Source organism: Acyrthosiphon pisum, chromosome A2 (assembly GCF_005508785.2).
Source record: "Acyrthosiphon pisum isolate AL4f chromosome A2, pea_aphid_22Mar2018_4r6ur, whole genome shotgun sequence".
Classification (NCBI taxonomy): Eukaryota; Metazoa; Arthropoda; class Insecta; order Hemiptera; family Aphididae; genus Acyrthosiphon; species Acyrthosiphon pisum.
The window spans coordinates 72,100,833-72,114,377 of record NC_042495.1 but is presented as its reverse complement, the minus strand read 5'-3'; the positions used below and the strand labels follow the sequence as shown (position 1 = coordinate 72,114,377).

Below are 13,545 nucleotides of genomic sequence, written 5' to 3'. Positions count from 1 at the left end.
GTGTAGTGTTTTCGGCAAAAAATTATTGAACTTACTATATAGTACTATTGTATAATAATTAAATAAACTAATTTATTAGCAATAATATATTAATATCATAAAATATACAATAAAATATAAGCTAAGGGTATTCACTCAGAATCGTTTTTCATATATTATAATGATTTTATATCATTGAATTCAAATTTAACACATCCATTAGTTATTACAGTGATCCACAAGACACCTAACATACAGCAGAAAGTTTGTTGTTTTTCCCAATTATTTTAAAATGTACTAAGACATTTCCTAATACAAACTATTTTAGATCCAATTTGTTATCAGAAACTTCCTTGCTTAGAACATTTTTCTATTAGAAAGTGTCTTCAGGTAAAAAAAACCCCACATTGTAAATTCAATTCATACATTGCTCTGCTCAAAATTTAATACAACCCGCACAATACAGTTTTTGCTATGATGTACATTTGTAAGACCGAGACAACACATGTGGGTGTAGCATCTTCCTAATGTCTTATCCATTCTTTTAGAAGAGGGACGTTGACTCCAGAATATTACCATAACATCTTAAATAATCTTGAATAATATAACCACCATGAAGATAAAAATATTATACAATTAAATATTAATACAAATATTTATTTATAAGTTTAAGACTTAAATATATATTTAAGAGAACTTATATATAAAGCTCTTAATAAACAATATTTTAAAAAAAAAACAAATTTTGATAACCATTTAAAAAATATATATATATATAATGACGTATAGTAAATAATTTGTTATTTATATTTAATATTATTTATGCCTATATAACATTTGGATCTATACCTATTTTAGATTAATAAGAATTAAATAAAATACAAACAATAGTTGTTTAGAAGGCAGATCTTTAACAATTTTTTTACTTAAGTTATCAGTACCTCGTTTTTAAAAAATTTGAGAAATCTATTGTCATCACTCATCATATAAATAACTCAAAATGCTTAACAATTATAGACGTACAAAACTACAAACTTCAAATAATGTTCTTATTAACAAAATGAATTACAATAATACTTAGATATAAAGACATTTTAAAATTTAGAAAGTTAATTCTTCGGGGTATTCTCCAGTGAGACATGCTGTGCAATGACCAACTTCAACTGCATTTTTGTTTGGCATTTTCTCGGTAACTGCTTCTTTGAGTCCTTCGACGGACAAATAAGCAAGGGTATCAGCACCTATAGTTTATATTAATATACTACATTATTGCTGAACATTTTCAGATAAATATATATTATATTTTTACATTTGAATTTTAACTAATATTATATTTCACAACCAAGGACGGCCTGGGAGAAAAATGTAGACCGGGAAAATCTATTATCCGGCCAAATGTGTATGTCTACTTCAAAGTTTTTTTTTTTTTTTGGGGGGGGGGGACTTATAATTATTTATTTACCTATCTAACCTTTTAGTTTTTATTATATGTTAGAAGAGCACAAAAAAGACAGTCCATAAATCAGTGTCAACATTTTAGTGTGACTGCCCATAAATATTTAAAATGCCTAGATACGCTTATCTATAACACACGTGTTCTCTTAAAATAAGTTCAATTAACAAATTATTACATTCAATACCGACTACTATGCAGCTTAATTGAAGCTGTTATAACAATTCATAATTTATACAATTAATGGACGCACGTGCGTTTCTAATACAAAAACATGTCTTATAGGAAAAACTCTCACGACCTGTAGAATAGTTGGTTTTTGTCCTTTTTTTTTAATTTAAAAGAAGACAACATTTTGTAGGTAGTATAAGTCTGATTTTCAAAATTATAATTATATAGAAGTAAAAATACGCATTTCGATAATGCACAATATTTGTTATTTTTAAAATCCATCTTTCCAACACTATTTTAAGTAAAATGAAAATTCGGGCTTCGATCCGACCAAAAAGTATTTTAGATAAAAAAAAATAAAGTTGGTATGAAAAAAGTTAGAGAGGGACTCACGCTCGCGTGCACGAAGTAGTCACATACTCACTAACGATCAGACGAAGATCGAAGCATAATTATATGGGTACACAATAATAATAATGCGTTTATGCGTCCTAAAATATACCAATCTTAAATACCTAATCAATTATTATTGTTATTAATAAAAATTAGTAAGTAGTAATTACTTATTGCATTAAGCACGTTTGGTTAAATATACATAATCACCTAGTCCTCACTGGTCACCACAAAATTCTTCGACAGTATAAAACTCCAAAACAACCAGGTATACCTACTATATATACGTAATTATAATATACCATACCTACTATACTATTAGGATTTTCCTCTTATAGTATTGCTAAGAATTAATACTAGTAAGTATATTTTTATAGTATAAAGAAACACTAATTATTTAAAAAAATAATGTCATGCATCTGTCAGGCCAATAGCAATTTCCAATAGGTCAGGCCACCGGGAACTTCCCGGTATCCCGGTGGGCCAGGCCATCCCTGTTCACAACATTAAATACTGAATTGCAGCACGACCAGTGAAAAAAAACTGTACAGGGTTTTGTAAATATCATGATCATATAAAAGCACTCAAAATTTAAAAAAAAATTGTGTGATTAGGTGCTATATTACAAACTTTAATATTTCAATATTTTATCATTCCTATTAAATATTATTTGAAATTTTCTGAGGTTATGATCTTCAGTTTTTTTTAAATTGTCCTATTATCAAATTTAAAAGTAAGAATATTATCTGGGACATCTCAGGCTTTTATTGACATTTTAAATTGAAATTTAACTTATAAGTTAAAACAATGAAAATATTACAATTTAAACATTTAAATATCAATAAAAGCCTATAATATTCTAAACTTTGATATTAGGTCAATTCACTCAAATATTAAACATAACATTGAAGAATTGATTCCACAAAACACAAATTTTGTTTTGTTTTACGTTTGTAAAACAGAGACAACACATGCAGATTAGATCCTCTTAATACACTTACCTATATGTTTAGCCAATTGTTCAATAGTTAATTTATTAGCAATAAGTTCGGCTTTAGTTGGTATATTAATTCCCATATTACAAGTGAATTTAAGAGGAGGAGAAGCAACTCGTATATGAACTTCCTTGGCTCCTGCATCTCTCAGTAACTTTATAATTGGCCCCATTGTGGTTCCTCTTACAATGGAATCATCAATAAGAATCAATCTCTTGCCGGCTACATTTTCGACAATAGCACCAAATTTTTTAGCAACACCTAATCTTCTTAATCGTGCATTTGGTTGAATAAAAGTTCTGCCAACATACCGATTCTTATATAACACCTCAGCAAATGGAATATTGGACTGAAAATAGAAGTTAACCAAATAAACCAATAGTTCAATATAATAAAACAGTAAATACTCACTTTCATTGAAAACCCATGAGCGGCAGCAGTTCCAGATTCTGGAACTGAGCTTACAATATCAGCTTCAACAAAACTTTCTCTGGCCAACACAATACCACTCCTCAATCGCACTGAATAAACCATTTGTCCTAAAATATATAATTATACACTTTTATTTTAAATAATGAATCAATATTTTAATCATAATTTATTTGTATGATGCATTGAAAATTTAATTAAATAAGGGAATTAATTAACTCATTTTATATTCACCTTCATATATACTATCAGGTCTTGCAAAATATACATATTCAAAAATACAAAATGCCTGAGGGCGATTGTGAGGTCGACCCATTACGGATACAGTATGAAATCCTTCTTTTGTAAACTCTACAATTTCTCCAGGGTAGACATCTCTCACATACTTAGCTCCCATTGAGAGGAAACCACATGATTCAGATGATACAACCCAACCTTCTTCTGCTTAACAAAGTAGAAATAGAATAATTTTTTTTTTATGACAATTTGTAATTAAATTAAAATTTCAAAAATAATTACCTTTATTTGGTTCAGTTAAAGACATCAGTTTTCCGATACAGAGAGGTCTATTACCATATGGATCACGTACCCCAAATATCCTATCTTTTTCCATTATAACAATTGAATAAGATAATTTCGTAAGTTCCATAAAATGTCTAATACGAGCTGGCCAGTCAGGACCATCAATTTCAATATCAGGAGGATTCAAACATAACGCTTGTGTAATTAGTTCACTATCTGAATGTGTTGAAAGACCAACCCCTCTAGCTAATACCTAAATACAGAATATATATAATTAATATATGGAAAACTAATGAGTAATGACAAAGCGTAGTCGTCATTTAATGTCATGCACGGCATAACAATTTAAAAACATGACCTGCGGCTTGGCAGACATGACATATGAATTACGTACGGATATCAACATGTTAATGTACAACAAAATTATGTAATATTTACCATACGTCTTAATCTCCCCGCATTAAATAATTCACCATTATGAGCAACTGCTAAAGCACCATGAGCAGAGTGAACAACAAAAGGTTGACAGTTGACTTCTTCAGAACCAGCACTAGTAGAATATCTTGTATGTCCAATTCCAAGATTACCTACATGGTACAATTTAAATATACTAGGTCAAGTGAGAGAACACTTAGCAGCCTGAAAAAAATTTGGTTCTTCTGCGCGTTCCCATGCGACACTCTGCCATGGTGGAATCGGTCTCGATGGCAGAGTGTCGAGTAGAGATGCGCAGAATAAGTGTGTTCTCTTATTGAAAATAATTTAGTAAATGATAATTGATCAGTCCATATTATTATACATTGATAATTAATACCTTTGAGATTTTTTGTTGCTTCATCATTGAATATATTACTGACCAAACCCATGCCTTTTTTAACATTAAAGTGTGTATGATTATCACCTTCACTCATAGCAATACCAGCACTTTCTTGGCCTCTATAAAAATTAAAATACTTATTTGTATTAGCGATTTGAAAAAGTGTACATTTAAAACTTGTAAGGAAACTTTAGTTAGGTTTGGATTAGTGCACAGTAACAAAATCACAACATTCCCCGTCACCAAACAGCCTCCCTACACCAGACATTTCTACCACAGTTTAAGTGGGAAACACTCCTAAACTCTAGCTGGACAAAGTATATTATTATATATTATAATTTATTTTAAGGTAAAATATAGTAATTTTAATTACAGATGAAAAATTTTAAATTTTTTTATCAAATAGTATTTGCATATTTAATGAATAGTATACATATTGTAAGGGTGGTCTTTTAATTGACGAGTTACATACAAATATTATGTGATAGAATATTATCAAAATCATAAGTTATCGGTAGTTTTGTTAAAAATAGGTATGCCACTGGTAACTTTTGTATGAGGGTCTTCACAAATGTTTGCAGGTTATTATTTAATTCTTAAATCTGCACACTATAGATTTAAAATTAAAACACGAGATTACCGGTGCTGGAGTGCTAATAATCCAAGAGAAATAATTTGGGCTACATCTAAATCTGTTGGCCATGGATCAGAAGCTATGCAACCAAATACACCACATTCATGGCGCAATTGTCTATCATCTTCTTCAATAGACATATTTGACTCTAAAACAAAATAAAATAGAATCACATACCATCTCATATGTTAAATAAGTTCTCATAAGTTTAACAAATAAACATATAAGTATATGTAATAAATAAAATCAACTACATTTTTTATGACAATAAAATAAAAAATAATTTCCTATAAACATTTAATAAATTTAACAATTATTGTGATGAGTTTTTATAATTTAAGCTATATATAATTAATCATATTAATGTTATGCATACCAATTATTAATATTGAGACCTATTAAATATAGAAAATATAGAAATAAATAGAAAGTTTAAAAAAATAGAGTATTTTATGTGAACAACAAAAATGTGTTGAAACAGCAGAAATTACAAATAAAATTATTATTGGTGGTCATAAAACATAAATGGGCTTCGGTTTTTTTTGTATGTATACCTAATATTATTTTATTATATAATATTTGTAACATTGACCCATGTAGTAGTAGGTGAAGGAATAACAATAATAATAATTGTTACACATTGTAATTAAATTGGCTGCAGGTCATCTGGCCATGAACTGACGAGTGAAGATATCATAGTTTATCAGGAAAAAGGAACTGATGTCTGAACAATCAACAAGTAGCTTATCTCGATAATGGTTTTTAAAAATAGTTACCACGAAATCAATTATAATTTTTAATCGAAAATGAATGAATGAACTATGAATAATATATTGTTGAACCATAACGTTTTTAATGTCGTAAATTATAACTCAAATAGAAAAATTCAAAATGTATAAAATAATGTAGATAGGTACTAGGTACTTACAGGCAAGTTCAGAATCTGAGACAATTAAAAGAGATGGGTCCAAACAGAGCTGGCGTAATAGTGCAATAATTTCTGCCGTCTCTGGTATTCTGCTCCAGACTCTAGACGTGCCTCGGACACTCGTCTACAGCAGTGTGGACTGTGCGGCTGTGCGTCTATTGCGCATTTGCGTTTCAAATTTTTGATACCCGTTTCGATTGTTTCAAGCACGTTTTTTGTTTACGTTTTCAATATGCCGCCAAACTCAAAACCGGTTTGAATGCAATAAATGATTTTTAGGTTAGTATGTTAGTCGTATCAGCCCGCATTGCGTCGATAGTTGATTAGTTAGAAATTGGCGGGATCCGGAAAATGTTGGGGTTATAGCTGTAAATTGTTTAATGTTTTAAAACCATAGGGCCGAGCCGCCGAGGTCGAGTAGAACTGGCAATCATCGTCGTCCAAGGTCCAAGTGTCCAACACGAACACTCGGCACTCACAGACACACATACGCCAATCTGCGGTTAGCTTTGCTCGTTGATCGTTGAACTTGAAACAACCTCGCCGATATCTCTTTTGCACGGACCATTTAATTTTTTCATATTATATTGACGTTTTTGTAATGGCTAAACCCCAAAATAAGGGTGATTATAAAATAGATTATTTGGTTCGATTTTTGAAAAACTTGCTAACGTTTATTTCACATTGTGGTTTGTCAAGGTATTGGTATGGGTGAATTGATCATCGAGGGAAAAACCAAACTTGTATACGATCTACCCGGCACGGACAATGTGTTGATGGTAAGTAAAGACAGAATAACCGCTTGGAATGGTGCCAAGGGCGATGAAATGCAAGGTAAAGCGGCTATATCTACCGAAACAACGACAGCTATATTTAAAGTTTTACAAGATTTAGGTGGGTTATGTTCAATGCACACTATAATATATTAATAAAGTATATATTATGTACTCTCTTAACACTTATTCAATTTTTAAATACCTATATATTACGTATACCAACTCATTGACTTTTCTGTTTTAGGAATAAATACAGCATTTGTTTCAAAAAACGGTTTATCTGATAATACATTCATTAGCAAAAAATGTAGTATGATTCCGATTGAATGGGTATCTCGTCGAATTGCTACAGGATCTTTTCTGAAACGTAATCCAGGAGTAAAAGAAGGTTATAGATTTACTCCACCTTTGGTGGAGACCTTTTTCAAGGTATATGTTCTTAAAAAAATATCTAACTATATTTAAATGATATAATAATTTTTCTATGAATTTTAATAAATTATATTTAATACCATAAAAGTTTCAACCTCATACATTTAACCTATCAAACAGTATATATTTTTATTCTGTTTATTTAAATTTAAAAATGGTTAGATTATTTAAAATGTTTATTATTTAAATATATTTAATATTAAAGATTTAATTTGAAATATCCTTGTTAAATTAGTTAATTTTGGCGTTTGTTTGAATAGGATGATAAAAATGATGATCCTCAATGGTCTGAACAACAGTTGCTATCCGTAGAGTTTAACATTGGAAATATAACAATTGGAAGCGCTGAGTATGAGATAATGAGAAAAACTACTATCTGTGTGTTTGAAGTATTGGAAAAGTTGTGGGCATCTAAGGATGTTGCTTTAGTAGATATGAAAATAGAATTTGGTGTTAGTTCTGAAGGTATATTGTTATTGATATGAATAGAACAATTCAATAATTTATAAAACTTAAAAATACCTATTTAATTTAATATATTTTAGGTCAAATATTAGTAGCTGATGTTATTGACAATGATTCATGGAGGTTGTGGCCAAGTGGAGACAAACGATTAATGGTTGACAAACAAGTGTACAGAAATTTGAGCACTGTCACAGCTGCTGATATGGAAACAATTAAAACAAATTTTAAATGGGTTGCTCAACAAGTTCAAAGTTTTTCTCAAAAACAACCAAATGGTTTGGTATGCATTTATTTTTAGCCCAAAAACACTTAAATACTAAGTAAGAATATTAATTTGAATTAATTATTATAGGTTGTAGTTGTCATGGGTTCATCTAGTGATGAAAGTTTTGGTAAAAAGATTGCAGAATATACAAAAAATGTAATGGGTATCAATACTGAAATTAGAATTGGATCGGCACATAAAAGTACAGAATTTGTATTGAAAATGATTGATAAATATGAAGGTAGTATTTAGTAAATTAATAAGTATTGTATATTACTAATATTTGATGTATTTTAGGTTTACGTATTCCTGTTGTCATAGTTGCTGTAGCTGGTCGTAGTAACGGCTTGGGTCCAGTAATCGCTGGGTATACTAATTTGCCAGTTATAAACTGTCCACCTTTAAATGCAACCAATATAAATATGGATATTTGGTCTTCATTGAATGTTCCATCTGGTAATAAATATTTTAATATTGTATATAATATATTTGTATCTTGTAACTTGTAATTATGAAATACAATTTTTTTAACAAATACTCTCAACTAGGTTTGGGGTGTGTAACTGTACGGGAAGAGGAAGGAGCTGCTTTGGCTGCATCTCGTATTATTGGATTGACCGATCCCCTAGTTTGGTGTAAGCTCAAGACACAACAGTTGGAAAAATATATTACCTTGATAAAAAATGATCAAGAAATTGTTTCAAAAAATTTGTAAGCCCCATACATAAATACTCATGAACATATTAATATACTTTATTAATGTTTTTTTGTTGTTGAATTATTACTCCATGTTTTAAAACTAATAAAATCATTAGTTTAATTAAAATAAAATATAATTTATACAATTTGTTATTTACTAGTTTGCTGATAATAAGTTAATATCACATATTCACATACATACATGATTTTTATATACATATATTTTTGATAATTTATTTTATATTATAATTGGTTCTTCTTATTTTATAAATATTTTTCTTGCAACATCTTGCTAATCATCTAAATTATCTATCTCACACTTAATTTTAATTGTTCTTATACATACAAATATACACAATATTACAATAATATATTATATAATGATAAAATCACAATATTGAATATTTAATTAAGAGGATGCCACACCCGCATGTGTGGTTTCTGTCTTACAATTGCGTAACATACCAAATTTTGTACTCAGCAGATCATGTTTAGCTCTGTTGATTTAAAAATTAGAGTGAATTGACCAATTATACTATTTAGAAGTAAGAATATTATCCAAGCAGTTGTTACATAGGCTTTTTATTATATTTTAATTTTAAAGCCGTTATGAATATTTTAAGATGTACAATTTACAATTTTAAAATACTCATAACTCGTTTTAAAATTAAAATATAATAAAAAGCCTATGTCAATGGCGCACCCAAAGGGGGGTTTAGGGCTGAAGCCCCCACAAAAAAATATTTTGTACATTAAATAAAAGCATATTGTAACAAATATAGATATAGTAGATGTAAAATACTTACACATAAATTATAAATAAATCAATTAGTACATGATAAGGACGTATGTGTAAAAATTGTTAACTTGTGTATAAGAAAAGTAAGAACATTTTTAAGCCCCCCCCCCCACAACTAATGGAACTGCACGTGTTCTGCTGAGCGTATAATTTGGTATGTTATGCACATGTAAGACGGAGACAAAATATGCGTCCTGTTAATACAATTCTGAGTCTCATCACCTGGTAGGAAAGTGAATCTAGTTGGTACTTGGGTCTTGGGTTAAATGTAAACAATCCCCATTAGTTTTCAAAAGCGTCAGGAGAAACAAACAAAAAATTAAGAAAAAACTAAGATTTTGAATCATAACCAGATTTCGAACAAATTTTTACTTTCACTAAAAAAAGTAACTGTAGATAGGTACATTACATTTTCACACAATATTAGCAATTTTTATGCACCATTTTTTTAAATATTGCTATTTTTTTTAGCTATTCTTAATATTAATATAAATCACTTTAATGATAATATTACAAATTTTTGTTTTTTTTTCAACAATAGGTGGCCCCTATCTTTAATGATTATTGTTTTAAATCTTTTTTGTTGTTTTTTTAAAACGCCATCAGGATCGCTGATATATTTACTTATTTACAATCTTTTTCCATAGGCATAAGCATAGGTGCAATTAAGGGGGCTTTATAGGTGCTAAGCCTAAATATTTTTTATCAATATAAATTGTTAGTTATCAAGACTGATAGTCTAAAAACGTACTTATTTCTGGATGTTTGAAACCAATTACGGTTAAAAAAAATTGAACAGTATCGTTGTTGCAGTTGCTAGATCAACCCGTGTGACATAAAATAGGAGTTATTCATGTCTTATTTTATGTTTTATCGAAAAACATAATATAATGCATTATATTTAACGATGAATCTTTATACATTTTAATATTTTATATAGGTAGGTAGCTTATAAAATTAAACATTCTTAATCAAAAATATACATACGAATGCTCAATGTATAAACTTCATAAATCTTTTACGATTGAAATTGTGTAAATAATTTAATTAAACAATCAGGTATTACTGGAATTAATTTTTATTTTTATTATAGGTACCTACCTACTATGCCTAGGATCACTGGCAAAAGGTAGCAAAATGCATTTTAAAAATTTTAAAAATTTAAAATTATAACCAATATAATATGTTGTATTAGAATTTAGAAGCTAGAAACTGCAGTGTATTCTAATTTATAATCTTATTAATGTAATAATTATTACATTTATCATTAAATGATTATTCAGAGGTCACTTGGGATATATGCCAAACGTATAAATGTAAATTCAATTAAAAATAATTAAAAAAACAATATGTTAAATGAACATAATTACTACTATTATTAAAGTCTTATTTAAGTCTACAAATAAATACAAATAATGGATATCTTAATAGCTTTTAACATTAATTGTAAATAGTTTTTAATATAAAATGTATGTAAGTACCTTATATAAAATGATTATCTCTGAAAATGTTTCCTAACAATTCTCATAAATTGATCTTACATCAGCCTAATAATGTCAAAAATACTTATGTACAACATTTATTAATTATTATGCTCACACATAGGTACGACCTACCAAATTAAAATTTTAACAAAATTGGTTATTTTAATGAGAAATAACGATTTTATACTTTGTTCCACGAGAGACCGTACTCGTTTTTTTGTCCGTCGCTGCGCATCCCCCACCATTTTCGCCTGTTTGGCTACGATCGTCAACTGTTCGGCCGGGGGTTGTTGTTGGCGGCCGATATTGCACGCCGCCGGACGGTAAATAGTGGGAGAAATTGGGCTTCAGCGCTGTCACCAGCGCATAGAGTATCACTATTACTCTATGCACCAGCGTCATTTAGATGCGCGGAACAGTCTCTCGTCGAACAGAGTATAGTTCTCTATCATTGTGTAGGTACTTAATACAAATAATAAATATTATTATTCGAAAACACAATTTCGTAAATTATTATTTACTAAATACAACGAATTTAAAAATTAACATATTATTATTACATAGGTACCTAATAAATATAATATTATATTGTATATGAAAATTGAAACTTTATTATACGAATACTCAAGCACAAAAAAAAAATTTTTAATTTAAAAACATCACTATAATCAATACATTCATTGCTCCACTCGGAATCTAAAATATAAAAATACTAGCTGTTTCAACCGGCGTTTCCCGGCCAAATAAGTTACCTCAGGGGAAATACATTGGAAATATAAAATATTATAACTTATAAGCAGTAGTCGAAGTGGCTCAAAATACGCGGAGGGGTGCCTCTCATATTTTATGCAGTTTTCATATATGAAATTAATTATAAGGGGGATACATTATTTTCGATGAAAAAAGTGGAGGCATTATGTCATCCCACCGTATCCCCCACTTCGACCACTGCTTATAAGTATAAGTTCAATTGTAGGTATATATTATATTATAGCTGATCCCGTCCATTTCGTTGCTCGTTAATATATGTAACCAAACTTTGTTCAATTCGTTTATTTAATATTTGGTGTATGATGTTCAAAACTTGAAAATTTTCATCGATCAACTTGAATATATAATTACCCGAGACTCGAGAGACTTGAGATACGCTTATATGTATATTTTGTATGCGTGAGACACACAGTATGTTTTCAGGTAGGCATCCACCCGCGATGGATTGCAGACCCCTCGAAGTGCGTACGTAATTACGAATGTTTTATTGACACGTTGATATTACGATGTGCATACCTAGTGCATGTGTTGAAAAATTAGTCTTGGGAATACCATTTTTATTAAGTTATATAGCTACAGGTCTAAAATTATATTCATTATTCAATCATGACCAATAACAACCTTACAATAAACAAAAATATATAATTATTTAGTTTCTTCCTAACCGGAAGTACTGGGCTCAGTTTTTGTTCCTACAAACATGACGCAGGCTCCAGTCAATGGTTTGTGGATGATTTTGGGAAGTCCAGCCAGATGACACGGTAGGCAGTAGTTATCACCCCTCGCAATTTTTCATTTCATGCCCAACAATACCGCATCTCCAGTAGGCACCCATCCGGTCTGAAGCGGAACAATTTCAGGCATTATGCCCAAGTACTTGGCACCTGAATTTTTTTTATAGAAGTGGGGTTCTGGTATGAACTAGTGCTGGACATTGGCTTGCCTAATCCGGATCACGGATTGAAATACAGAATCCGTAAATCCGAGTAACGGGTTTAATTTATAAAGCTGAATTAATAATTTAAAAATCATGTTTATGAACAATCAACAAAGTACAGACATCATGATATGTATGATAATATAATATAGTATCTACTTTAGCCACCCGGATAATAAACATATATAATATATTTGTTTGATATATTAATTATTAATTCTAATTATTTATCAATCTATCTACGCCTTGCGCCGTATTCACTTATTTCACAAACATGGAAAATAAAATTGATACCCTAATTAAATCTGTTAATGAATTAAAAACTACAAATAATAAATTAGTGACATCAATTAATGCTCTATCTGAAAAATTAGCAGCTCTTACTAAAAAAGTTAATGATCATTCCACACAATTAAACACTTTATCTTCTCAACAAGAATCTTTAACAACTAAAGTGGAAATTATTGAAGCTAAAATTGAATCGTCGAATACAAAAACATCAATCTTAATTAATGACAATTTAATATCTGAGATGTTCGACAGACAATCTCGGCGAAATAATGTGCTACTCTTTAATTTACCAGAAGATCTTAATG

The 13,545-nt window shown here is 29.6% G+C and overlaps 2 protein-coding genes across 3 annotated transcripts; one reads left to right on the top strand and one right to left on the bottom strand.

The window, feature by feature from the left end:
- Positions 1 to 618: 618 nt before the first annotated feature.
- LOC100160599 (amidophosphoribosyltransferase) lies at positions 619 to 6,459 on the bottom strand. 2 transcript variants are annotated; one of them, XM_008181301.2, is made up of 9 exons: positions 6,322 to 6,459; positions 5,400 to 5,541; positions 4,757 to 4,878; positions 4,381 to 4,529; positions 3,940 to 4,195; positions 3,655 to 3,864; positions 3,403 to 3,530; positions 2,998 to 3,340; positions 619 to 1,220 (listed from the first exon to the last, which is right to left on the bottom strand). In XM_008181301.2, the coding sequence occupies exons 2-9, from the start codon at positions 5,531 to 5,533 to the stop codon at positions 1,081 to 1,083; spliced, it is 1,482 nt and encodes a 493-aa protein (XP_008179523.1). In that variant the 5' UTR covers positions 5,534 to 5,541; positions 6,322 to 6,459; the 3' UTR covers positions 619 to 1,080. The 2 variants fall into 2 exon arrangements, with proteins under 2 accessions (XP_008179523.1, XP_029346783.1); XM_029490923.1 differs by lacking the exon at positions 6,322 to 6,459 and having other exon boundaries at positions 3,655 to 3,861; positions 5,400 to 5,535.
- A 192-nt stretch (positions 6,460 to 6,651) lies between these two features.
- On the top strand, positions 6,652 to 9,025 carry LOC100169501 (multifunctional protein ADE2). Its single transcript, XM_029490924.1, has 8 exons — positions 6,652 to 6,944; positions 7,021 to 7,215; positions 7,342 to 7,526; positions 7,790 to 7,994; positions 8,075 to 8,274; positions 8,347 to 8,500; positions 8,557 to 8,715; positions 8,808 to 9,025. The coding sequence occupies exons 1-8, from the start codon at positions 6,923 to 6,925 to the stop codon at positions 8,972 to 8,974; spliced, it is 1,287 nt and encodes a 428-aa protein (XP_029346784.1). The 5' UTR covers positions 6,652 to 6,922; the 3' UTR covers positions 8,975 to 9,025.
- Positions 9,026 to 13,545: the final 4,520 nt, after the last annotated feature.